At 42.0% G+C, this 23,918-nt stretch overlaps 2 protein-coding genes across 5 annotated transcripts in view; one reads left to right on the top strand and one right to left on the bottom strand.

The window, feature by feature from the left end:
• LOC138165484 (zinc finger protein 644-like) overlaps nucleotides 1–1,845 on the bottom strand; it is a 98,089-nt gene extending 96,244 nt beyond the window's left edge. Inside the window, exon 1 of one of the 4 annotated variants that reach the window (XM_069093859.1) lies at nucleotides 1,692–1,845. The gene's annotated coding sequence lies outside the window, so the exon portion shown is untranslated. Of the gene's footprint in view, nucleotides 1–1,340; nucleotides 1,416–1,691 lie in introns of those variants that run through there. The other 3 variants (XM_069093860.1, XM_069093856.1, XM_069093858.1) reach the window with 3 other exon arrangements.
• Nucleotides 784–2,039, top strand: LOC138165470 (uncharacterized). The gene is made up of 2 exons (XM_069093834.1): nucleotides 784–1,222; nucleotides 1,255–2,039. The coding sequence occupies exons 1-2, from the start codon at nucleotides 784–786 to the stop codon at nucleotides 2,037–2,039; spliced, it is 1,224 nt and encodes a 407-aa protein (XP_068949935.1).
• The last annotated feature ends 21,879 nt before the right edge of the window (nucleotides 2,040–23,918 follow it).

The following is a 23,918-nucleotide window of genomic DNA, read 5'->3' as shown; positions in this document are numbered from 1 at the left end:
CCACTAAATGGTTCTAAGGCCGTGGCAATCAATCAGTAAACACTTTGGTTATCAGCTTCCTCACCTTTAAAATGTGGGGGTGAGGCTACAATTACCTATTTCTAAAAGCCTTTTAATTCTTCGATTCCTTTTCAGTGACAATGCCAAAGCATCTACTACTCAGTAATCCCGACAAAATTTCTAGGCTAGTGGCGGGGGGAAGAAAAGGGAAAAAGAGTAAAACTTATCAAAATGAAAGAAAGGATGGGGGCAGTCCTATCACATTCTACCTAAGGATCTTTAAAGCAAGCAGTCTTTTATTTTTTCCTTCTTCTGCAGAAGCTTTCTCAGAGAACTTTGCAATGACAATCTCTCCATGGCTTCTCTACATACTCCTTTACTACGACTTCAATGACATTAGGGAAACAGGGGAACGTGACCTGCTACTGCCCAACTCTTCCAACTTAAACCTCCTCTAACAACTGGAACATGCACCCTGTAAAAGCGACAAGGACGCACCGATAACTCCTTCCCATCGAGCCTCCCCGCCTTTGGCCGGCCGGGGGCCAGGAGCGCCCCGCGGGGGAGCGCTCCGCGCCGGGGGTCTCGCTCACTACTCTGTGGCAGGAGGCGGACCCCCCCTTCCTCACTGCCCACCTCCCTGGTCCAGGGGGACCCAAGCGCTGCTGCTGCCGCTGATGCCGCCGCCGGCCCGGGGCTGGTCCCCGAGCGGGACGCGCTCGCTCAGCGGCATCCAGGCCAGCATCAGCTCGGCCCCCTCCCCGCAAAGCTTCCCCCGTCTCGATGACCCCACACAAAGGGGCGTCTCCTCCGGGAGAAGTTTCCAAAACTCCCCCCCTGGGGCGCGAAGCAAACTTTCCCACCAAAGTTACGGGAATCCGCGTCCGGCGGCGCCCGGAGAGCCCCGCGACGCTCCGGCTGCGCTCGGGGGCTGCCGACCACTGGCAGCTGGGGGGAAGGGCCCCGCCGGCTCTCTCGGGGGCCCGAGACCCGGAGACCGGGCACCGGCCCGAGGAGCCTCCCCGGCTCAGCCGGGAAAGGGGAGAGGACCCGGGCGGGGGCCGCCGCCCCGTTATTCGGCGCTCGGCAATGGCGCCCGCCCGGCCTCAGCCCCATCCTTCCCTTCCGCGCCGCTCACTGGCTGCGCCGCTTCATGTGACTGAACACCCCTTCCCAGGGCCGGCCCGGCCCGGCCCGGCCCGGCCCGCCTCGGTCCCTTTGTGTGAGTCGGTCCGCTCGCTCGTTCGCTCGCAGCGGCCGCCGCCGAGCCCCCACCGCTACCGCGACCCGCCCCGCCCGACCCCGCCCCGCCGCCGCCGCCACCTCGGCCCCGGGCTCACCTCAGGCTCCGCCGCCCCCCGCGCCCGCGCCCGCGCCCGCGGCCTCCGCCTCCTCCGCTGCCGCCGCCGCTGCCGCCGCGACCCCGGCCCCGAACCCCGGCCCCGGGCTCCTTGTGCCGCACCAGCTCCGCCTCCTCGGCCGCCGCCGCCGCCATCTTAGCCTGTGCGGCAAAACGCGTCCTTTGGGATGGAAGGGACCCAGCCTGGGGCGCCGCGGTCGGGGCCCCGGCTTCGGGGACGGCCCCGCCCGAGTCCTTCCGCCCCCCTCAGGCCCGCCGCCGCCTCAGCCCCAGGGCCCGAAACCCGCTCGAGGGCCAGCGAATCGGACCAAATCCCCCCACTGAAACTCACAGTTTGGTGCCGTGTGCGTCAAACCGAGGCGACGTTGCGAGCGCGCAGCGTCCCCGCGTCACACGCCGCCCTGTACGCGCCGCGCGGCTCCTCTGCTGGGGAGGGGGGACCTCCCTCCGCGAGCGAAGCGGTCTTCGCCTCTGGCCCCGGGGGCGCCAGCGCGCAGGCGCGCCGCTTTCCCGCCTCAGCCCTGCCGACCAGCCACTCAGCCGAGCCCTAGCTCCTGCACTGCCACCGCGTGCTGGAGGAGCTGCCGGCCCTGGCTCCCCCAACCCCACCCCCGAATGCCCTCAGGGGCCTCCTGACCACCGAGTAGGAGCGGACCCAATGAGGTCGCCCTTCGTCTGAGGGCCGCCCAAATATGGTGGCACCGGAACCCTGCCCTGGCCGATCACGGGCCGGCGCGAGGCCCAAAGTTCTTTGGTGGCGAAAGGCGAAGCCCAAGGCCTTGTGGGTCGGCCTTGACGTTGGGACGTGTCCAAAAAGAGTCACTTAATAAAAAATAAGTTAAAGTCATCCAGGGGCCGGAGAGTGCACCCACTGATGAATACAAGGACACAGTGTTAGGAAAACCTCTTTAAATAAATACTCACTCCTTCAATCAGCGTTCATTAAGGAGCCCTTCCCTCCGAGGCGGTGTTAAGTGTAGCCGGCGCTTTCCTGGGTGTCTTCCCCTCCTGGAGAGAGAAGGGGGCCTTCCTTGTACCCGGGTGCCATGCGACACACGCCTAAGGTTAGGCCGCCCCTGGAAATGCAGGGACCGACGCCTGCCCTCAGGTAGTTTAAGAAGACCACTGGGGAATCACGAGGCACTTAGAGGCTGTGGAAACCGAGCCAATGGAAGGGGATCCTGGAGAAGGCCCCAGCACTGGCAAACCAGAAGGGCCTCAGCCATTCATTTCCTTCAGGGAATAGTGGTTAAGGGCCCACCAGGTGCGGGCACTGTGCCAAGGGGTGGGATGGTGTTTTTTAATGGAAAAGGCCCTGCCTTCAAAGAGATCACAGTCTAATGGATTTTGTGTCCTGTGGAAGACGGGATTTGAGCTAAGTCTGCAGGAAGTCAGGAAACAGAAGGGAGGAAGGAGCCCGTTCCAGACATGGAGAGTTGGAAGGTGGCATGCCTTCCTTTTGCCAAGCTGCCTAAGAACTGCAAGATATTCACACAATATCAGGTCAGGATTCAAAGATGAGAAATAACAGGGCCTGCCCTCAAGGAGCTTGCAGTCAAGCCCCGTGCTAGAGGAGCTGCCCACACAAAGAAGCCTGATAAATGCATTAGCCTCCAAGGAAAGGTAGCTTGCTCTTTGACCCAAACTCTTCAGGAAGGAGCCTAAGGGTTCTGGGTTAGTTTCCTCACCTGTAAAATGAGAGAGTTGGACTAGATTACCTTTAAGATAGGAATGGATCTTGCAGATAGAAAAACTCAGACCCTAACAAGTGAAGCAACTTGTCCAAGGTCATAGGAGTAGGTAGTAAATACAAGAGTCAGGATTCAAATTCTCATCTTTTGACCCCCAAGTCTGTGCCCTTCCCACTGTACAATGGGAAATGTGCAATGCTCTCTGATGTCCCATCTTCCCTTATGACAGTTCTCTCATTAATTGAAATCAATTCAACAGAACATTTAATATATACAAAATTTTTTGCTAGGGACTGGGGATTCAAAGATTAAAACAAAGCAATTCCTGCCCTCCAGGATCTTACATTTGAATGGAGGAGGGGACACTAAACCACCACCAACCCACCCTAAACTAGATAACCGCCACCACCCAGCCCTAAACTTGATTTAGGAAAATGTAAATCCCTTGAGAGCAGACGGTTCAGAACCCAGTACCCTACTCTTTTATACTTATAGAATTGAATCATAGGATTCTATCTTGGTAGTAGTAGCTAAGTGCTTTTGGTCAAGTCATTAAACTTCCTTGACTCTCAGGATTTTCTTTTTTTGGGGGGGAAGGGGGGCGGGGTGGAGGTTGGTTTAAGTTACTTAAACAAAACAATATATAACTCCCTTGGAACTCCACTTTCTGTGAGCACCTGAGATTTAGGTCTGTGAACCTGCTGAAGGGAAGGAGTCTTGATAGGTGAATTTTGCCCAGAACCAAACCACCACATCACTTCCATACCAGCTCCAAATCATACTACCACCCAGTGAGTATCCTCAGTCAACCTCACCTCTCCCCTACTTTACACAAAGCCTTTATTATTTGTGTGGTGGTTTTTTTTTCTATTAAAATATAAGTTCTTTGAGGGCAGAGATGTATTTGTTTACTTCAGTTTGTATTACCAGCACTTAGCCCAAAGCTCAACACCATGTACTCAGCTCTTAAAACAGGTCGTATTTTTCTTTCTTTGAAAGTGCCATTACTGACTGATCATTATACACTGTAAATCACATTTTTCAAATTTTTAATATCTCATTCATCCATTATGAGGTAGTTAGGTAGTACAGTGAATAGTACAGTAGCACTGGGCCTGGAATCAGGAAAACCTGAGGCCAAATTTAATCTCAGACAGTCACTAGCTATGTGATCCTACACAAGTCATTTAACTTTTCTCCATCAGTTTTTTAATCTGTAAAATGGAGATAATCAGGAATCAATAAGATAATGTATGTAGAGTACCTTCTTAACCATAAAACTATATAAATGTGAGCTATGTAAATTCACAATCCCAGGCACACACAATGCTGAATTGATGGAATAACCTGTATCTTTGTATCCCTACCACTTTCATCAAATAAATAAGACCAATGAGATATTGATGACCTATGGGTTAAGTGTGACATTTGTTTTGCACTGACCTTTGGTCCCCTCTTTATATTTGTTGACTATACTATTACATTAGAACAATTTGAAATTTTTTCTATCATCCTTCACTCGTGCTTTGAGGGCCTCAATTAAAACTCCAAAGAACCTCAAACAAGCCCTTTTGTTGGATACACATCAGAAGTCACAGAATCTGAGAATTGGCAGGGACCTCAAGAGAGCCATCTAGACCATTCCATACACAAAAGGAATACCACTGTAACATCCCCATGAGAGATTTTCAATTCTATTAATCTCACTACAAAAACCTCTTCTCTGCACCTCAACCCCTTTCTAATAATCCTGCAGCATGTAAGAAACAAAGAAATAAAATAGTAGTTTGATGTTGTAAAGAACCAGGTCATCAGGAAAATTTTCTCTACTATTAACTAGCTGAATGACCTTGGACATGCCACTTATCCATTTCTTCTGTTGGGGGTTAAGCAAGGTGACCACATCGGTTCATTGTCTTAAAAGGGAAGTGAGGCATTATCTAAGACTTAGCCTCTCCTGATGGAGGGTATGGACATGGGCACCCTGATTGATATGATTAGGAATACTTACTGAACTGGCCAGTTGATGCCTTATGCAAACCAATGATTACATTTCATGGCAGGGGGAGGGGGACAGGATTACCATTGATGATGTTTAAGGTTAATTAAGGTTAATTCCTATTCTAAAATTGTCTATTCCAGTAGCCACAAATAAGTAATTACTAAAGAACTCTACATCTACATTGGTGATGTGTAATAATAACAAGGTAGGGGACCTGTCCTTCCCCCTTAGTCAGTACCTCATCAATATCTAATTAAGCCTGTCTTAGAGAAATCAATCATTCAGCCAGCATTAAGTTCTCATCCTGGCTTCAGTCAAGGCTGTGAAAGGGTAAAAGGATATTAAAAGACTGTCCTAGAGAAATTATTTAATGTCTACTATTTACCAGGCATTGTACTAAGCCTGGAGGTACAGAGAAAAGGCAAAAACAGTTATTTCCCCCTGAGGAACTTCTGATGGGGTAGACAACACCTACAAATCCTAACTTACAAGATAAAATACTGAGTAGATGTAAGGTAATTATAGAAAGAATGAAACAAGCAGCATTCTACACTTTAATGTTTACCATATTTTTTTCACAGCTACCATGTGTCCTAAAAGCAGGCAACAGAAGTATCATTACTCCCATCTTATAAATGAAAAGACTGAAGTTCAGAGAGGACAAGTGACTTGCTTCAGGTCACACAATAAGGAAGGCTTAGGGCCAGGACCCACAGTCCAAGACCGGTGCACTTTGCAGTACAAAGAGTTTTACTATAAGGGTGAAGAGTTTCAATGTAAGGCTAGAGGAGACAGATATATCTCGTAGACAGAGCTTTCTATAACTCTTAGTTTCTCATATATAATGAGGTAATGTATTTAAAGCACTTTGTAAACCTAAAAGTGCTATATAAATGTCAGCTATTATCATCATTATTATAAGTATTAGTGCTAAAATTACTTGCTGACAGCTGCATTTTTCTTTTTAACAAGCACTTAATAACAATACCAGACATTTGTGCAGCTTAAATGGCTTTGCCTCAATTATCTCGTTTAGTTCTTACAACTACCTGACTCAAGAGCTATTATTAGCCCCATTTTACAGATGAGGAAACTGAATCTGAGAAAAAAAAATGGTTAAATGACTTGCCCATAAAAATAAAGAAAAAGAAAGAAAAATGACTTGCCCAGAAATGCACATTTAAAAAGGGTCTGAGACAGATTTCAAACCCAGATCTTCCTGACTCCTCCTGGTCCTTCTTTCTATATACTATACTGTACATCCTCTAAATGAGGGCCCATTCACAGTATTCTGACTCTGTAGATAGAAACAAAACATTACAGAAATAGAAAACAGGAACTTTTATTATAGCTCCATGGGATTCTATCATAGTTCCTTAACACCAAGGGGTTATAATCTACAATCATGGAATCTTAGATTTGTAAGGAACCTTAGCAAATTTCTAGCCAACCTCCTAAGGCAAGAAGCCCCTCCTCAGTTGGCAATATCCCTGGCAAAGGAGCATGAAATCTAATCGGTGAACACACCGGACAAAAAGGCCTCTTCTGTTTTTGAACAACTGAAATAAAAAAAAAAATAAGCTGCAATGTACTTCTATGTAACTTCCACACATATGTTGTCAAGAAGTCATCAATTAATAAAATTATTAATTACTTACTAAGTGCCAGGCATTGTGCTAAGGCCAGAAAAAAAATGAATACAAGCAGAAAACCAGGCCCTGCCCTCTAATCAAGGAAGACTTGCATATAGGAGCTGAAAAACTGGGGAAGGTAAGGAAGGTGACAGGGAGGACAGGAGAGAGAAAGGAGATTGAAAAGCTTTGGAGAATCTAATATGCCCAGGAGAGAAACAAAAATATGGTGGACTTGAGCATCCTCCTTAAAATGGAAGGAATCAGTCAACCAATCCTTGTAATTCCCTCCGTACAAACAAATGAAGGACATGTTTCTACCTGACAGATTAGAAGTCTGTTATGCTGCACCCTTCTCTCTATTCTTGCCTTTATAATTCAACAGTTCAATTTTTTAAAAAATGTGCAAGACACTGTACAAAAACTTCCCTCCCCATAGTGCCCTCTCCTCAAGAATTGTGCATTGTCCAGGCTTGAACATGCCTCATTCTCTCAAATGCTCACCATAGTACATGACTGAGATACTGTCCCCACCACCACCATCCTTTACGATCACTATATTTAATACAGCCTTCTAATATCCCTCCTAAAATGTCGTGACTAGAACAGAACACAATATTCCAGATGTGTCCTGACCAACAAAAAGTAAAGTGGGACATCTGTGGTGGGAGATCCCAGAATGACCCATGGAAAGAAGAGTACACATACGGTAAAATCAGGCAATTCATCCACGTATACTTAAATAAGCTGCATAACAAGGATTGTTGGAATTTCCCGGAAGAGAGAAGCAGTGAGAATGAGAACTATTCTTCCTTGACCTTCCTCTACACCCCTTACATTATTGTCTTCTATTGTTATTTAATTGATGGATTATCAGTCAATTAACATTAATTAAACACTTAGCTTGTACCAGGCACTGCACTAAACAAGAGAGGTACAAAGAAAGGCAAAAGATGGTCCCTGCTCTCCATGGTCAAATTTAGAAGACAATATAGGAACAACTTTGTAAAATAAGATATGTCGCTGTATAGATTGGGAGTAATTGACAGAGGAAAGGCACTAAGATGAAGGAAGACCTGGAAAGGCGTCTTGCAGAAGAAGGAACTTCAGCTGAGACTGGAAGGAAGCCAGGAGGTGGAGATGAGGAAGAAAAGAGTATCAGGCATTGGAGAGAACCAGTGAAAATGCCTGGTCTGAAGATGGAAAGTGTCCCAGCATGTTAAGGAAACAAGTCAGCATCACTGACTCACAGAATATATTGTTTCCTCAACTGGAGTCTAATTTAATAGAATAATGTAAGCTTCTTGAGGTTGAGCATTATCTAATTGTTTTTGTCTACATCTTCAGTGCCCAGCAGATAGTTTTAGTTCATGTTGTTTAATGGAATTATGAACTTCCAGGATATAAGGAACAACTTTCATACCTGTGTGTGGGGTTGTTTTTTTTAAATACATTTGATTGGTGCGTTTTGTCTTCACATTAAAGTCATTTCAATGCTTCTACTCTGGATTAAACCCTCCATTTTGACTAAGAAAAAAAAATTGAACAAAAACCCTAATTCCGCATTCTCTTCTGCATATCTCAGGAGTTCTCAATTTTTGAGTGTGTCTCAGACACCTTTATGACTCTGGTGAAGCCTATGGAACTCTTTTCAAAATAATGTTTTTAAACATGTAAGAAAAAAAATGCTTAGCGATACAAAGGAAACTGATGCTGTTGAAATAAAGTTGTATTTTTTCCCATGTGCCTACTGAAATCTATCCAGACCCCTTGGGTGTCTGTGGACCTAGGTTCTGAACCCCTGATCTATATAATCCAAACAGATGGGTGGTTGTGGATAGAACATCTGGCTTTGAGTGAAGTAGGCCTGAGTTCTGAATCCTGTGTCAGATATTAACTGACCATGACACCTTGATCAAGGGATTTATCCTCTCTTTGTCTCAATTGTTACTTCTGTAAAATAGAGTTTGTAGCACTTTCTTCATAGAGTCATTGTGAAGTCTCAAATCAGATTAGATGATAAAGGTAAAGCAGTTGGTAAAACATAAAAAAAATCATTGTATAAATGTTAGCTGTTATTATGCTTTGTGTCTCCCTACTGTATCCAACCTCATGTCTAACATAGAATAAGCACTCAACAAATATTTGCTGAGTTGAGATAAACTTTGAAGAATAGGTAGGATTTAGAGTGCTAGAAAAACTTATTATACATTATTCTCCTTCCCCATCTCTACAATCGAGCCAATAAATAATAAATGCTTGCTGAATGATTGAGAGATGGGTGGTAAGGATAACGTCATCAGCAAAGACACAGATTGGAAATATACATGTTGTTCTTGTGTTTAGCTGTACTAGAAAAATGTTTATTAAAGAGAGGTGCTTGTTGCAGTGGCACCAAGTTACAAAGGGCCTTAAACACTAAGCAAAGGAGATTAGAATTTAATACAATCAAGAATAGGAAATATTTTGTGAGCAGAAAAGTGACAGGATACAATTCAATAAACATTTATTAAACCCCTATTATGTACAAGTTACTGGACTAAGTGAGAGACACAAAAATGGATAAAACACAAATCCTTCCTTCAAGGATTTTCTAATCTGGGGATAGATCATGGACAACTACAATACAAAGGAATGAGTGATAGGTGCCATAGAGGGGTACAGGCTAGGGCAATGAAAATTGTGAATCAGAAGAGGTCACAGTAAGTATTATTTGAAAATAATTGACCTTAGAGTGAAAACCTGAGAGAATGAGGAGCTCTCAGAGCTTCCAGAAGTAATCCAGCAGTGAAGAAGTAGGTTAAAGTAATAACAATAGAGAGGGAGAGGGAGAGACAGCTACAACAGATACTTTGAAGGAAAAATCAATAAAGCTTATGGACTGACTTGATTGGTGGGATGAAGGAGGGAGACAACTCTAAAATTTCAAACGAAAGAGAAAAAAAGCATGATGACGCCAGGGAACTTGGCATGAGAGTAATGAATAGACAGGGAGGTTTTTTACATTTTTTAAATTTGAGATGACCATAAGACACCAGTGAGGAAAAAAGAACACCCTTCCTATTGTAGATAAAAATTGTCTAGGTGTTTTTTCTGTGTGTAAAGTGCTAGGAAGTTATGAAGCTGTAAAATGAGATTCTAAAAAGGGCCCACTCCTCTGTATGGAGAGGATTAGGAATCAGCAGAAAGATAGGCCTCACCAGAAAATCCACTGAGAGGACTGAAGCCAGCCAATGGGTCTGGATGGATATGAAAATGTTAATTGTATACCTAATCAAATGGGGCCACGGCTAACACATGCTGGGATCATTCTGAAGCCAAAATTTGGCGATCGACTTCTAGAGGAGCCACCTGTATTGATTCCAAGTGAAGACAATCCCTAGGCTTTGAAATAGCACATTTATAAGCATGAAGATTGAGTTTATAGCAGTATTAGATGACATTAAAACAAACCAAAGTTTGGTTTAAAGAGGGAAAAAAAATGCACCTAGAACGGGGCAACCTGTTAACCTGGCAACCATGGACAAGGCATCCAAGGAGAGGTTTCCGAGGGGCCCATGCATTTGGATGGGGGATAAATTACATTTTTTTAAGTAACCTCTAACTGAAATTTAGTATTTTTTTAAAATTATGAATGTAAATAACAAATTATTATTCTGAGAAGGACTTCATGTCACCAGAGCTCTATGACACAAAAAAAGGTTAAGAATCTTTGATCTACAAGACAGTTCCAAAGGACCCTTGATGAAAGAAGTTCTCCACCTTCAGAGAGTGAATTAATGAATTCTGAGTGTAGATTAAAGCATACTTTTGTTCAGCTTTATTTTTTCTTGAGGTATTGTTTTGTATGTGAATTCTTTTTCCATAAGGTTATTATGGAAATATGTTTTGCATGACTTCACATGTATAGTTGACGTCATATTGCTTGTCTTCTTGAGGGGTAGGAGAGAAAGAATTTGGAATTAAAAATTTTAAACAATGAATGGTAAATTTTTAAAAATGTAGTTGGGAAATTTTTAATGCAATAAATATATAGTATGTATAATATTTATGTTATATATTATTACTATATTATATAATTATAATAAATTAAATAAGCACAATCATTATATTATGTATTATAATTATATAACATGTTATATACTTATACTATATAGTTAATTATTTAAATAAACAAATATAACTATGCACATTATAAATAGAATCATACTATATTATATAATTATGCGATAATTATATAATCATATGCTATATATTAGATATAATAATATATTATAATATATAATTATAATAATATAATATGGTAACATATAATATGTAATTATGTATAATATACAGAGTAATTTTATATACATAAAACTTTTGATCAAGGCCAAAGTGTGATGAAAAGAGTGCTGGACAGCTAAAGTTACTAGACTAGGTTTATCAATTAGGTGGCACAGTGTATAAGCACACTGGCCCTAGAATCAAAAAGACCTGAGTTCAAATCCAGCCTAACACACTAGCTAGTTGTGAGACCCTGGATGAATCACTTCACCTCTGTCTGCCTCAGCTTCCTCAACTGAAAATGGGGATAATAATAACACCTACCTCCTAGTGATGTTGGGAGGACCAAATGAAATAATATTTGTGAAGGGATTTGTTCCTTAATAAAATACTCATTCCTTTCCTCTTCCCCCTTACCATATTGGTGGTGATGTGACCTGCTGTGTGACCTGGGGCAAGTCACTTAATTCCTTTGAGCCTTAGTTCCCTCACATGAAAAATGGAATCTTTATTAAAAATACTTCCCCATCTTTGCCCTTCTCTCCCTTTCCACCCTCCAATCCTGCAAAAGGCAGAGGAGTGCTGACCGCCATCATGTTGTAGAATGGTGGTATCAAACTCAAATAGAAAGGCAGGCCACTAAACTATCTGTAAATATCCCTGTGGGTGGAGTGGATATTGACTTAGTTTTAAAACATAATATTATCTGTTTTATTGTATTTTTATTTTAAAAAATATTTCCCAATTACATTTAAATCTGGTTTGGGCTACACGGGAGTGCTGTGAGGCATGAGGGATCTAGGGGGTGTTCATGAAGCACTAGCACCTCTGGTGTAAGGACTTGCCAAACTCTTTTCAGGGCTGCTCATCTACCTTTGGGGTCCACCTTCACCCAACTCTCACCTGTGGCTTCAAGAAGCTGTAGCATGTACAGCGGCCACACTCCATAAACCATCTCAGCAAATGGGTTAAACCAGGCTGAGGGTATCCAACAGGCCTCTAACCCAACAGTGAATTAGGGCAATGTCTACCCCAAGCATATGAAGACTTTTCCTGGTGGAATGGGAGGATGAGAACAATGTGTTCCAATGGTCATGAAGGTGGTGGAAGTAGGTGCCATGAAGCGCTTAGAACTTGGTCAGACGTCAAAGATGCCAAGGTCATCCATTACATCCTGAGCCATCATCAGTCATCCTGACTTTTGTCCTGCCACTGGACTTCTATGACTCTAGAAGAGAAAGTGAGGTTGCCTCACTTAAATCCAATTCACTGGTGATGTCATTGGTATTTTTCAAAATGAGAAGACAAACAGGGGCATAAGTCCCACGGGCTGAGAGTTTAACACCTTTGTTACAGAAGATGCTGGAAGAGGGTAAAGACTCAGAAATCAAGGACCAAGAATTAAAAGCAAAACAAATTTTCCCATTTTGTTGTGTCTCTTAGGTTTGTTCTATGCTTAATTTCTCCCATGTCATACTTATGGTGTACTGCAGTAAGCTCCTTGGGAGTAAGGAGTGTTTCATTAATTACACTGGCATCCCCAATGCATGGTAGCATGGTAGTCCTTTAATAAATACTTGATATGGGGGTGGCTACGTGGCGCAGTGAATAGAGCAAGGGCCCTGGAGTCAGGAGGACACGAGTTCAAATTCGGCCTCAGACACTTAACACAAAAACTAGCCGTGTGACCTTGGGCAACTCACTTAACCCCAATTGCCCTCCCAAAAGCAAATAAATAAATACTTGATATGAATGGAGACAATCAGGCCAACTCTAGGTCAGTGATCCTCTAACAGGGTTCCCCAATAACTTTTAGTGATATAGTTATCTTTAAGGGTCTTCCTCCTATTCTCTGAGTTTCCCACTGTAAGATACCTGGTCAGCTATGTGCAATAATACTTTGTGCCGGGGTTAGAGAAAGTTCAGGTGGTTTTATCAAAGGTTCTGTTTAGAAATTTGTATATTAGATCCTTCCACATAAACAACACTGAAAGTAAGAGTGAATTGCATGATTCTACACATATAATTGACATCACATTGCTTGCTTTCTCAATGGGGGAGAGGGGAGGGACAGGATTTGGAGCTAAATTTTTTTTAATTAATGTTAAAAAGAAATATATAAAAGCTATCTTTAAAAAGAGTGAGAAAAAGACTGGAAGATGTGTGTTTAATATCCATCTGAAGACAAAGAACATTGGTAAATATCACGAATTCCTCATGGATCACTAAGTAAGATGAATTTCTTTTTTTTTTTTTTAAGCCAAGGCAGTTTTATTTTTTTTGCTTTATTCAATTGTCTTTTTTGTAAGTAGTTAGTTAGAGATACAATTTTTCAAATTTGCTGCTTTAAATTTTAGTGATAGTCATTAATTTTACATTCTATGCTTCAGCAGAATGAAACTAACTTTGAAATCAACCCTTGAAATCTAGAATATATTCAGTTTAGTCAAACTATCCATCTATATTGTAAAAGTAAAGAAAAGAGTTCCTTGGGAAAATATCCTCCTGAATTTGGAGTTCTTTTAGTCCCAGTAGAAAACAAAACACTGGCCTAAGAAAATAAAGAGAGAGAAGATCTATTCATTTATTTTGCAGTTTTCTTGTGCGTTCATTGTTTATTAGAGGAGAGAAATTTAGATGTTATCTAGTCTAATATGTACATTTATGGATAAGAAAACTTTTCCCAGAGTGTTGAAGTATGATCTTATATGTGTTGCCTAACCTCTCTCTTTTTTTTTTTTTTAAAGCAATCGGGGTTAAGTAACTTGTTCAAGGTTACATGGCCAGTTATTTCTGGGTGTGGTGCTAAGTATCAGAGCCCAGATTTGATCCCAGGTCATCCCGACTCTGGGGCCGGTGCTCTTACTCACTGAGCCACCTGGCTGCCCCTGCCTAACCTCTCTTGGTCTCAGTTTCCTGAATGAAGAGATTAGTCCAGATGGCCTCTTAAGGTCCCTTCCCCTCTGGATTTATGGTCCTAAGAGATTTACCTAACATTATATTGTTAGAAGGAGAGCTGGGAATCTACCTCACATCTCCTGTCTCCTAATACTGTGCCCTTTCTACTCTATCACTATCCACAGATTATGGAGCAGCTAGGTGGGAAGGTGGCTAGAGCACCAAACCTGGAGTTAGGAAGACCAGAGTTCAAATGTGAACCCAGACACTTCCTAGCTGTGTGGGACCCTGGGTAAGTCACTTCACCTTCTTTGTCTCAGTGTCCTCATCTGTAAAGTGAGCTGGAGAAGGAAATGGCAAACCATTCCAGTATCTTTGCCAAGAAAAGTCCAAGTGGTATCATGGAGAATGGGATAGGCCTGCAATGACTGAACAACAACTGTGAACATCGATCTCTCTTCTAGATTTCCTATCAGACTTGGTCCTGATTCTGATTCTATATTTGATCCCTGAAGAACAATTGGCACCAAGACAGTACTGCCTTGCATAAAGATGATGAATTCTTTCTTGAGCACACATATAAAAGGTTTATCAGAAAGCAATAATCACTCATTTCAACAGCTTCTTTCCTTCCGTGCCTGCCATGTTCAAAGCCTTGTGATCATAGATGAGAAGGACGGTGGCCAGTGTGGAACAGTGGAGAGAATGCTATGTTTGGAGTCTGAAGACGTGGGCTCCCATCCTAACTTTGCTTCATGCTACCTATTAACTTCTTTGGATTTTGGTTTCTTCATCTCTAAAATTGGGGGATTAGTCTAAAATGAGGTCTAAATTCCCTCATGGCTCTGTTGCCTGTGAATAAGACACAGTTCTTCTAGAAGTTTATAGGCTTATCATGAAAAGTGGTAGACATAATAGAGAGGCCTGAAGTAATTTTCAAAGATAGTTATTGTTATCACCTAAAGTGACAGCCACATACCATGGCCTGTTAAATCAGTCACCCGAAACTGGAACAGACTGATCCTAGGTGTCATAATGACTGTTATCAATCAATAATAAATATTTATCAGGTTTCAAAGTGCCAGATTCTATTCAAAGGAGAAAAAACCAGGAGCATATCTTCAATCCAATTCACTCCTATCCAAAGCAAACATTTTGAAAAATATAATCTGTCTGATAGCATCCATACCAGGAAGAACTTATCATGATCTTTTTTTTTTTAAAGGCATAGGCCAGCTGTTTATTTTCTCCATCACAGAAACTGTGTAAGATGAAGAAGACTCAGAGGCATGAATTCAAAAATGCATAAATCATAAAATATTTCAAATGGACCATTTTATTCCTTTTTTACTCTGTCCACCCATCCCCCACTTTTCAAATGATAAAGACATCTTTGTGGGACCGTTGGACAGATATCTTGAGTTCAGCTCAGACTTACACAGTATGAACAATTCACAAAATCTTCAGCTAGAGGACGCTCCTGGAAGATGGCATCTTGTCTTCAGAGACAAATCATGATCTTTCGATCAGAATCTCTTCTTCCTGAAGTGCAGATATCTTTAATTTTCCTCAACCAAGGAAATTGGAGGGAAGTTCCAAAATGAGCAATGGCTAAGGCAGGTTAAGAGGGATGTCAATACTAGGTTTAAACATTAGTGAAACAATAAACAAGGTTAAGCAGAAAGCAGGATTCCATAATTAGACAGTCAGTGCCTAGATCTGAAGAAAGGAATAATCCAATGTCTTTTCTGAGCATCTCATCTATCCTTTATTTCATTAAACAACATTCTTCACCCCTTTATTAACTGGAATGGTTGGGAAATTCAGAATAAATGATGTTTCTATTTAATTGTCTAGCCTTTGGCAAACTATTAATAAGCACTTGGCTAAGCACTGCAGATACAAGGAAAGAGGCAGCTAGGTGGCCCAGTACATAGAGCACGGGGCCTGGAGTGTTGCTGCTGAGTCATTTTCAGTTGTGTCTGACTCTTCATGATCCCTTTTGGGGTTTTCTTGGCAAAGATACTAGAGTGGTTTGCCATTTCCTTCTTCAGCTCATTTTACAAATAATAAAACTGAGGCAAACAGGATTAAGTGACTTGCCCAGGGTTACACAGATAATAAGTGTCTGAGGCTGGATTTAAATTGAGGAAGATGAGTCTTCCTTACTCCAGGAAGACCTGAGTTCAAATTCAACCTCAGACATTTACTAGATATGTGACTCTGGGCAAGTCACTTAACTTCTGTTTACCTTAATTTACCAGAGGAGGAAATAGCAAACCAATCCAGTATCTCTGCCAAGAAAAACCCATGGACAGTGTGGTCCATGGGGTTAGGAGGAGTCCTACACAGCTACATGACTGAACAACAGCAAAGGATACAAAAAAAAAGCCAAAACAATCCTTGCCTTCAAGGAGCTCCCCTTCTAATGGGGAAAACATGTGAATAAGTGATTCTAAGTTCAGCAGTTACTGCACCATGCAAACTCATGTTTCCCTATTCATTATCAAGCTTACATCACAATGAACGCTTATCATTTTGCTGTGACTGTTGGACTACACGGGCATTCTTAAACTGTCATATATTTTGATAACTATACTTCAGTAAAGCTGATTTCCTTTTGTAATCCTATATATTCCATTTTATTCATTTAATTACATTATTCAGAGAGGTCACTGGACAACCCAAGGGGTTTCTTGTCTACTGGAAGATAAAAGAAAAAAAATATACTCCACAGATGATAGAGTATATAATAACTGTCTGATCTGAGAGAAAAACCTCTAACTGCTGCTCATTTGGTTTACCTAAAGTATATTGCAGAAACTAGATAATTGCCTCATAGTCACTGTCCCTGATAATCTATGCAATACCAAGTTCCTAGTCCCCAGAGTAAAAAGAAGGCATGCAGCCTTCTACTTGCTGCTGCATAGGGGGGGTTCAGCATTTTGTCACCCCCAAAAATGCTCCATTGCTTCAATGAATCTGCTACCTCATGATTCTAATATCTTCCCCAGTACTGATCAAAACTCATCAAACCTCTTTCAACTAAATAGTTCTTCTCATATAACTGAAATAAAAAATCTATCCATTGACCTGGAAGTTGTCCTCTGGGTTATCTAAAACATTACCTGGGTACCAGTAAAACACTCTTTTGTCTCCATGTGTTAACCATTACTCTTGGCTATGTGACCGGTTCTCCTTATTTTCTGACCAAGTGATTGCTGGATGATTTCCCTATTTATTGTGCATAAATAGCAAATACCTCTATAACTCTTTTGGTCATTGTAATGGAAATGTAAATTTTTAAGATCTTCCCTGCCCCTAGGCTAAAGTGCACCTGGAGCCTGGGGTGGGAGGCTTGGTTTTTGGTAGATACTTCTTGATTGGCCAGTGGGTCTAAAAGGTTGTTACATTCTCTGAGACAGGAGAAGGCTATATAAACCCTGATGTGTAGCTTTGTTTTGGGGCTCACTTTGAGAAGTGTTCTGTGATTTGATCTGGATTCTGGGAAGCCGTTGTTCAGAGTCCCCCGGCTTTGAAAAACCCAGATGTTGATTTGGTATGGATGTAATGGCTGGACAGTTTGGAAAGCTGTCTACTTGATCTGTTTCTGTCTTGATAATTCTGCCTGTATACTTTGAAGCTCGGGGTGCTGACTTTACCTTTTTCCCCTGAACAAGGTAAATGATATATGTCTGACTGATTAAAGTAAGCTTGTTAACCAATTTTTAGTTGCTTTCCTTTATCAAAGCAGATCCAAGAACCTGTGCTGGCAGCCACCCTGGGAACGCTGGGGTGCTTGCTGCTACAGTCATCCCCAATATTGGTTCATGAGACAATGTGATGTACTGTGATTTTTTTTTTGCCATATACTAGTAGAGTATTGACGTTAAAAGGATATATTTTTTGTGAATGGAGCTCTTTTGGGATTATTGAAAGCACTACACCATTTCCCAAATGCAATCCAGGTCACTCTCTTCCTGTTTACTTAGGAGCCTATTTTTATTGTCCATTTGCAATGCTGGACCGAGCTGGGTAAAGGTGGAAGAATTCTATTCACCCTTCCCAGCATTTCAGGGCTCAGATTCTGTGGTCCCCCACACTGTACACACCTTCCACAGAGTGTCCAGATTGGGAGTAAATACATGAACCCCTATTCATTTTTTTTCACCTCCTGGCATGCATGCCTAGTGACAGCTAGCTTAAAAATCATACAAATTGCCTTGAAGTTTTGATAAGCTTCAGAAAAATATCTAGTGGGGAGGGGATGAGCTGAAAAACTTGCCTTGTATTTTTGTTGCCATGGACAATGTTCCTATCCCCTTACATATGTACTGCTAGATTTGTTGGCTTTTAAAGATCCCTTCAAACTAAATCCACAATCCTATTATCCTAATTCAATGGATTGTCCTCTCAACAACAGCCTGTTGCAAGTGGACATTCTTTATCCATTTAGTTTTTCCTGTGTGGATTGTTAAGCCAATCTCTTTTGAATGTATAACTCTTACTGAGGAGGAGCTATATGTGTATGTGTATATATATGTATGTATATGTGTGTGTGTGTATATTATATACCCTGAGATATGGTATAATCAGCAAGATCCTATCATCAAGCAAGAACATCTAGAGGAATTTGCCATCTTTAAAGAATCCCTCTTTCATTTGGACCCTACAGTGGCCATCCACTTGACAATGGCATCTTGGGTGAACAGACAGTTCTCTGTTTCATGCCTTGTTTTATGTTTGCTTTATAAATGTGAGTTACTTTTATATTGATAATCAGATGATTGAACAAAGTAGTTCTGTGGTGATTTTAACATATACAGGAGAGATTCCTTTTGGGAAAAGAGCCCTTAAAGCTGCATCTTACAGTATTAAGCGAAATGCTTTTTTATAATCAACAAAAAATAAATACAGTAGAATAGTATATTTTATAGATCTAGACCTTCCTTTGAGTCAATTATGTGACTGTGGAGATAAGGTCTGCTATAGAAAAGCTTTCTGCAAATGCCTGCTTATTCTTTTCTCCTATTTTCATCATGGTTGTTCTTAAAGCAGTGGGAAAGTAGGCAAATGACACTTCCCCTCATTCACCGGAGAGGTAGGAAACATGGGTATACATTATTCCTTCTGCTTCTGGGCATGGTTGATATGCTATATACTTTTATTGACTTTTTTTTTCCTTTTCTAATCTTTATTATAAAGGGAGGCTTCCTGGGTACAAGAGGTCCCTATTCATAAATGAATGTGATGTAAAAACAAAAAGAAGGAAGGAAGGAAAGAAGGAAGGAGGGAAGAAAGGAGAGAAGGAAGGAGGGAAGGAGAAAGGGAGGGAGGGAAGAAGGATAAAAGAAGAAAAGATAGGCATATGGGTTGGTGGTTATGAAAGTGTTCTCAAGAACAAACATGGAATAAAGTTCCTTTACGTAGATGAATGTTAGAGAAGTCTATATTCTATAATATGGAGCATCCAGCAGATCACTTAGCCATAATCTGTCAGTGTTTTATCTAGGCAAAGTACCAAATTTAACTATTTGTTCTTTAGAAAGAGAGGAATCCCTTTTACAATACAATATGTTAGTTATATGTGGACTGAATCAGGGCTCTTACTGGGCTTGCCTGCTTTTTGTTAGGGGACAGGGTGGAGAGATGGGGCAGGGAAACAAGAATTTCTCACTGCCTCTGGAAGTTTGTTTTCAGAAGGGCAGGAATTCCCACATGAGATCACCCTTCTGGGCCAGAGTCCAATTTACACTGATCATCTAGCCAGCTGCAGAGAAAGTAATACTTTCCTTGCAAGGGCACTAGTGGAAGAAAATGCTGAATTGGTAAAAGAGAGTAAACAAGGCAGGATGAGTTTACTGGCTTAGACAATTGTTTTTGGGTTTTTTTGCTATGCCTCCCCTCCCTGCAGCCCCAAACACCCCCCACCACCACCACCACATACACTCCTTACACCAAAGTTCTGAAATGCAAAGGACATTCCTTTAAAAGAAAAGAATGCTAGGATCTCAGGGTTGTGTGAGGATCGAAGTTGATGGAGTTGGCCATCATGTTTTGGAAAACAGTGGTGGTAGCCAACCTGACTAATAAGAAAAAAATCATTACAAAGAGTCATTAGGGCAGAAAAGCAACCAAAACCAAATTATGCTGAAAAAAAATGAAGCTATAAGTATAAAAAAAATGAAGATGTAACTGCCATCTATGCAGATTTTATTTGTGAGGACCAGGTTTTCCAGGAGAGAGTGGAAAGGATGGGGGTGGAGGGGAAGATTTTTTTCTCTCCAAATCTCCTGGATAGATAGAAAACATGAATTAATTTGTTCATGTAATATTGAATAAAGTACCTTCCTTCACCCCACTCCACTCCCAGTAGCAGATGAATCTACAAATCCTCCATTCTTACGTGACTTAGACATGGGGTTCCCCTAGAAGCCAGGGTGCTACTGGGATCCAAAATGTTCACACTGTCCAGTGGAAATCCATCCAGATTCTAGGCTAGAATCCTTTTATTAAGAGAATTTATTCTGTGAAGTTTGGATTCAGTCAAAGAGCCGCACTTGAGGATCTAGAGGGCCACAGGTGTCCTCGAGGCCACAGGTTCCCCACCTCTGTATCTAGGTTGACTCTTTAGCACTCGAGATAGCAAGCTATTGCAGCTTGGTATTAAAAAGGAAAAGTGATATGCATTTTTCTATTTGGTGACAATGAGAAAGCCTTTGCTCAACACTCACACTTTCACAACTTGTATTAACTGGTTGATTATCTGTGGGGAACTGTTTAGCAAAGTCCCCCTTGCCTTGCTCTTCTCCCATCCCCACTTTACTGCAGTTGCTGACCTCAAGCTAATTTACATATGTTAATGACTAAAGTAAAATGCTAGAGTTAATAGTTAGGAGTTAACTTCCAGAGAGGAAGATTGGCCTAGGAATCCCAGGAAACAAAGAGTGAAAGGGGCATTTTAGCCAAGTGGATTCGAGGCTGAGACAAGGGAGAGAAAAAAGGAATGTAGTTAATATTTGAGTAGAAACTAGGCATCAGAAAAAGCCTGGTGTTTGAAAAGTGTGGAGAACCCAGTTATTCAAGTCAGTCAGTGCCAGGAACAGGAAGTGTGTGTGTGTGTGTGTGTGTGTAGGGGTGGAGGGACTGGGAGGGGATCAGAGATCTGGGTTGGGGATATAATAAAAAAGAAAAGTTTATATAAAATAAGGTCCCTGCCTTCATGTAACTTACAATCTGTCAGGGGAAATGACATATCACAGATACCTCGAAATGACAAAATATATATAGTAAGTGCATTCGAACAATAGAGGGGCACATGTTGGATGTGCAAGGATTGCATCTCATTGCCAAGAAGAAATGCATGGGAGAAGTGGTGTAAATGGCATAGTCAGAGAGATATAGGACTAGAACACAACATTGGCTCAACATGGAAAGACAGCAAAGAAAAGGAGAACTTGACAACCAATGACTCAGAGGCACCATTATCAAAGAGATGTAGAGTAAGCCCCCATCAGTAGAAACTCCTGGGCAAGGTTTCATGAAAGCTAAGATAGAACAATTCAGAATGGATGGAAATAAATGAACTACTATCAGCATTGTGGCAGGAAATCATCCAAGTATGGGAGTGTTGTTGTGTTGTTTGAGTTGTGTCCAACCCTTCGTGACGCTATTTGGGGTTTTCTTGGCAGAGATACTGGAGTGATTTGCCATTTCCTTCTCCATCTCATTTTACAGATGAGGAAACTGAGGTAAACAGGATAAATTGATTTGCCCAGGGTCACACAGATAATAAGTGTCTGAGGCCAAATTTGAACTCATCAAGATGAATCATCCTAATTCCAAGCCCCAGTGCTCTATCCACTGTACCACCTAGCAGCCCATCTTAACAGCTACCCAGATTTTCATCTGATCAAATCACAAGAACACTCTTCCAATGAATGAGCCCCAAAGCAAAATGCTAACCTCAGAGTATATATACACTTCTTCAGGGTAAGTGGCATCACAATCTTCATGATTCTCTACCTAATTACAAAGTAACAAAAGGTGTGGGTCTTCCTGAAAAACAAGTCTCCCCTAATCAAGCTTCTCTTGTTGGATTCCTGGTGAGACCTATTAATGGGTGGGAGAGATCTTCAATTCCCATTAGCATTACACACCTCTAAACCTCAACAAAAAGTAGTAGAAGACTATATTGAAATTGTAAGCTCCTTTAGGGCAGGGACTGTCTTTTGACTCTTTTTGTATCTCCAGAGCTTAGCACAGCTTCTGGCACATAATAAGCACTCAATAAATTCTTGTGGACTTGATGTAACATAACCTCTCTGGGATTCAGCTTCTCCATTTCTGAAGTGATGGGGTAGGACAAGATAATCACCTTTCCAGTTAAAAATAAAGGATTCTCATTGTTCAATTATGTCTGACTCTTTGTGACCTCACAGATCATAGCACGCCAGACCCTTCTGTTCTCCACTATCTCTCAAAGTCTGTCCAAGCTCATGTTCATTGCTTCTATGAAACTATCCATCCATCTCATTCTCTGTTGTCCACTTTTGCTTCTGCCTTCAATCTTTCCCAGAATGAGAGTCTTTTCCTATGAGTCCTACCTACCCATTATGTGACCAAAGCACTTGAGCTTCAGCTTTAGTATTTGACCTTTCAAGGAACAGCCTGAATTAATTTCTTTAGGCATTGACTGATTTGATCTCTTTGCAGTAGAAGGGACTCTCAAAAGTCTTCTCCAGATAATAAACATTTATTAAGCATCTATTATGTGCCAGACACTGTGTTAATCACTGGGAATAAAAATATAAGGAGACAGAAAGATGGGCCTTGGGGTGGCTATGTGGCTCAGTGAATAGGCACTGGCCCTGGAGTCAGGAGGATCTGAGTTCAAATCTGATCTCAGAAACTAAGTGACCTCGGCAAGTCACTTAACCCCAACTGCCCTGCTTTCCCCCCTCCAAAAAAAAAAAAGAAAGATAGGCCTTGCCCCCAAGGAGCTTACACTCAAATAAGAAAAGCAACACACAAAAGGAAACTGAAAGGGGTAGAGGGAGATGGGGGATGGGACATGGGGCATGGGGCATGGTACAGTCCAAAAAGAGCCGCTGGTGAGAAATAAGAGATGGTAGAACTGTAAGTCCTCTTTAAAAGGAAGCTTTTCTTCCCTGGAATCCTCCAATCAGAGTGGCAGAGGGTACTCAGGCTATGGATGAGAGTGAATACCAAAGCTGATGCAATCTCCCAGGTTGGTGAGTTTCCTAATAAGAAGGTTTCCTGAGGGTATGGTGTAGTCTAGTCCAAGCAGCTAGTGGAAAATGGAGAGATGGGTGACCTGTGAGTCCTCTGTAAAAGGAAGCTTTGGAAGGAGTTATCTCCCATATAATTCATAAATCCTTATATTTGTTGTAAAAATAGGTTTTCGGGTGGGGGGGGGAAGTTCTGGAAGACTGATCCCAGAGTATGTTGTCCACAACTTCCTTTGGGAAAAGATGCAGGAGACGAGAGGATGGCTATATTCTGAAGGCTGCAGCTGTCTGTCATCCAGAACTACCTACCAGAAATGCCAAAGTCTTTCTGCCTTGCCTGTCCAGTTCTATTATGCCAGGCTGTCCTCATTGATCTGGATGATCAGTGGGGTGGGCATGGACACACACATCCTAGCTTCAAAGGTTATGTGAATGCTCAACTAAAGAAGCTTGATAAATCGTGAGCACTCTTGCCTTGAGGTCTCACCTCTCCTTGGTTCTGCTTTTTATCTGGCTTTTCTGAGTCTTGCTAGGCCTTGGATTATTCACTTCCACCTGTTTGCTCCTACCCAGAATGCTGAACTTGGCCTGGTGGGAGTTGACCTCACATTCTAGCTTTGCTAACTTACTCATTGGGTGACCTTATCACTTAACCTCCTTCTTCACATCCCTCATCTGTAAGATCAGAGCATCTCTAAGTTCCCTTACGGCTTGGCTTGGGTTCTGTGATCCCATTAATTCATTTTTGTTCTCTGCCTTTCCCTGCCCCCTTCACCTCTGGCCCTTCCTGACAACTGGCCTTCAGCATCATTCACCACA

Source organism: Petaurus breviceps, unplaced genomic scaffold, assembly GCF_028583685.1.
Source record: "Petaurus breviceps papuanus isolate PSGF00001 unplaced genomic scaffold, PetGlider_PUasm1.0 209, whole genome shotgun sequence".
Lineage (NCBI taxonomy): Eukaryota > Metazoa > Chordata > Mammalia > Diprotodontia > Petauridae > Petaurus > Petaurus breviceps.
This window is presented reverse-complemented; position numbering and strand designations above follow the sequence as displayed.

Excerpts from the sequence above, each read along its gene's own strand:
- LOC138165470 (XM_069093834.1), top strand. The coding sequence starts at position 784 with ATGACCCCACACAAAGGGGCGTCTCCTCCGGGAGAAGTTTCCAAAACT. Across the intron at positions 1,223-1,254 it reads GCCCGCCTCGGTCCCTTTGT|CGGCCGCCGCCGAGCCCCCA; the intron begins GTGAGTCGGTCC and ends GTTCGCTCGCAG.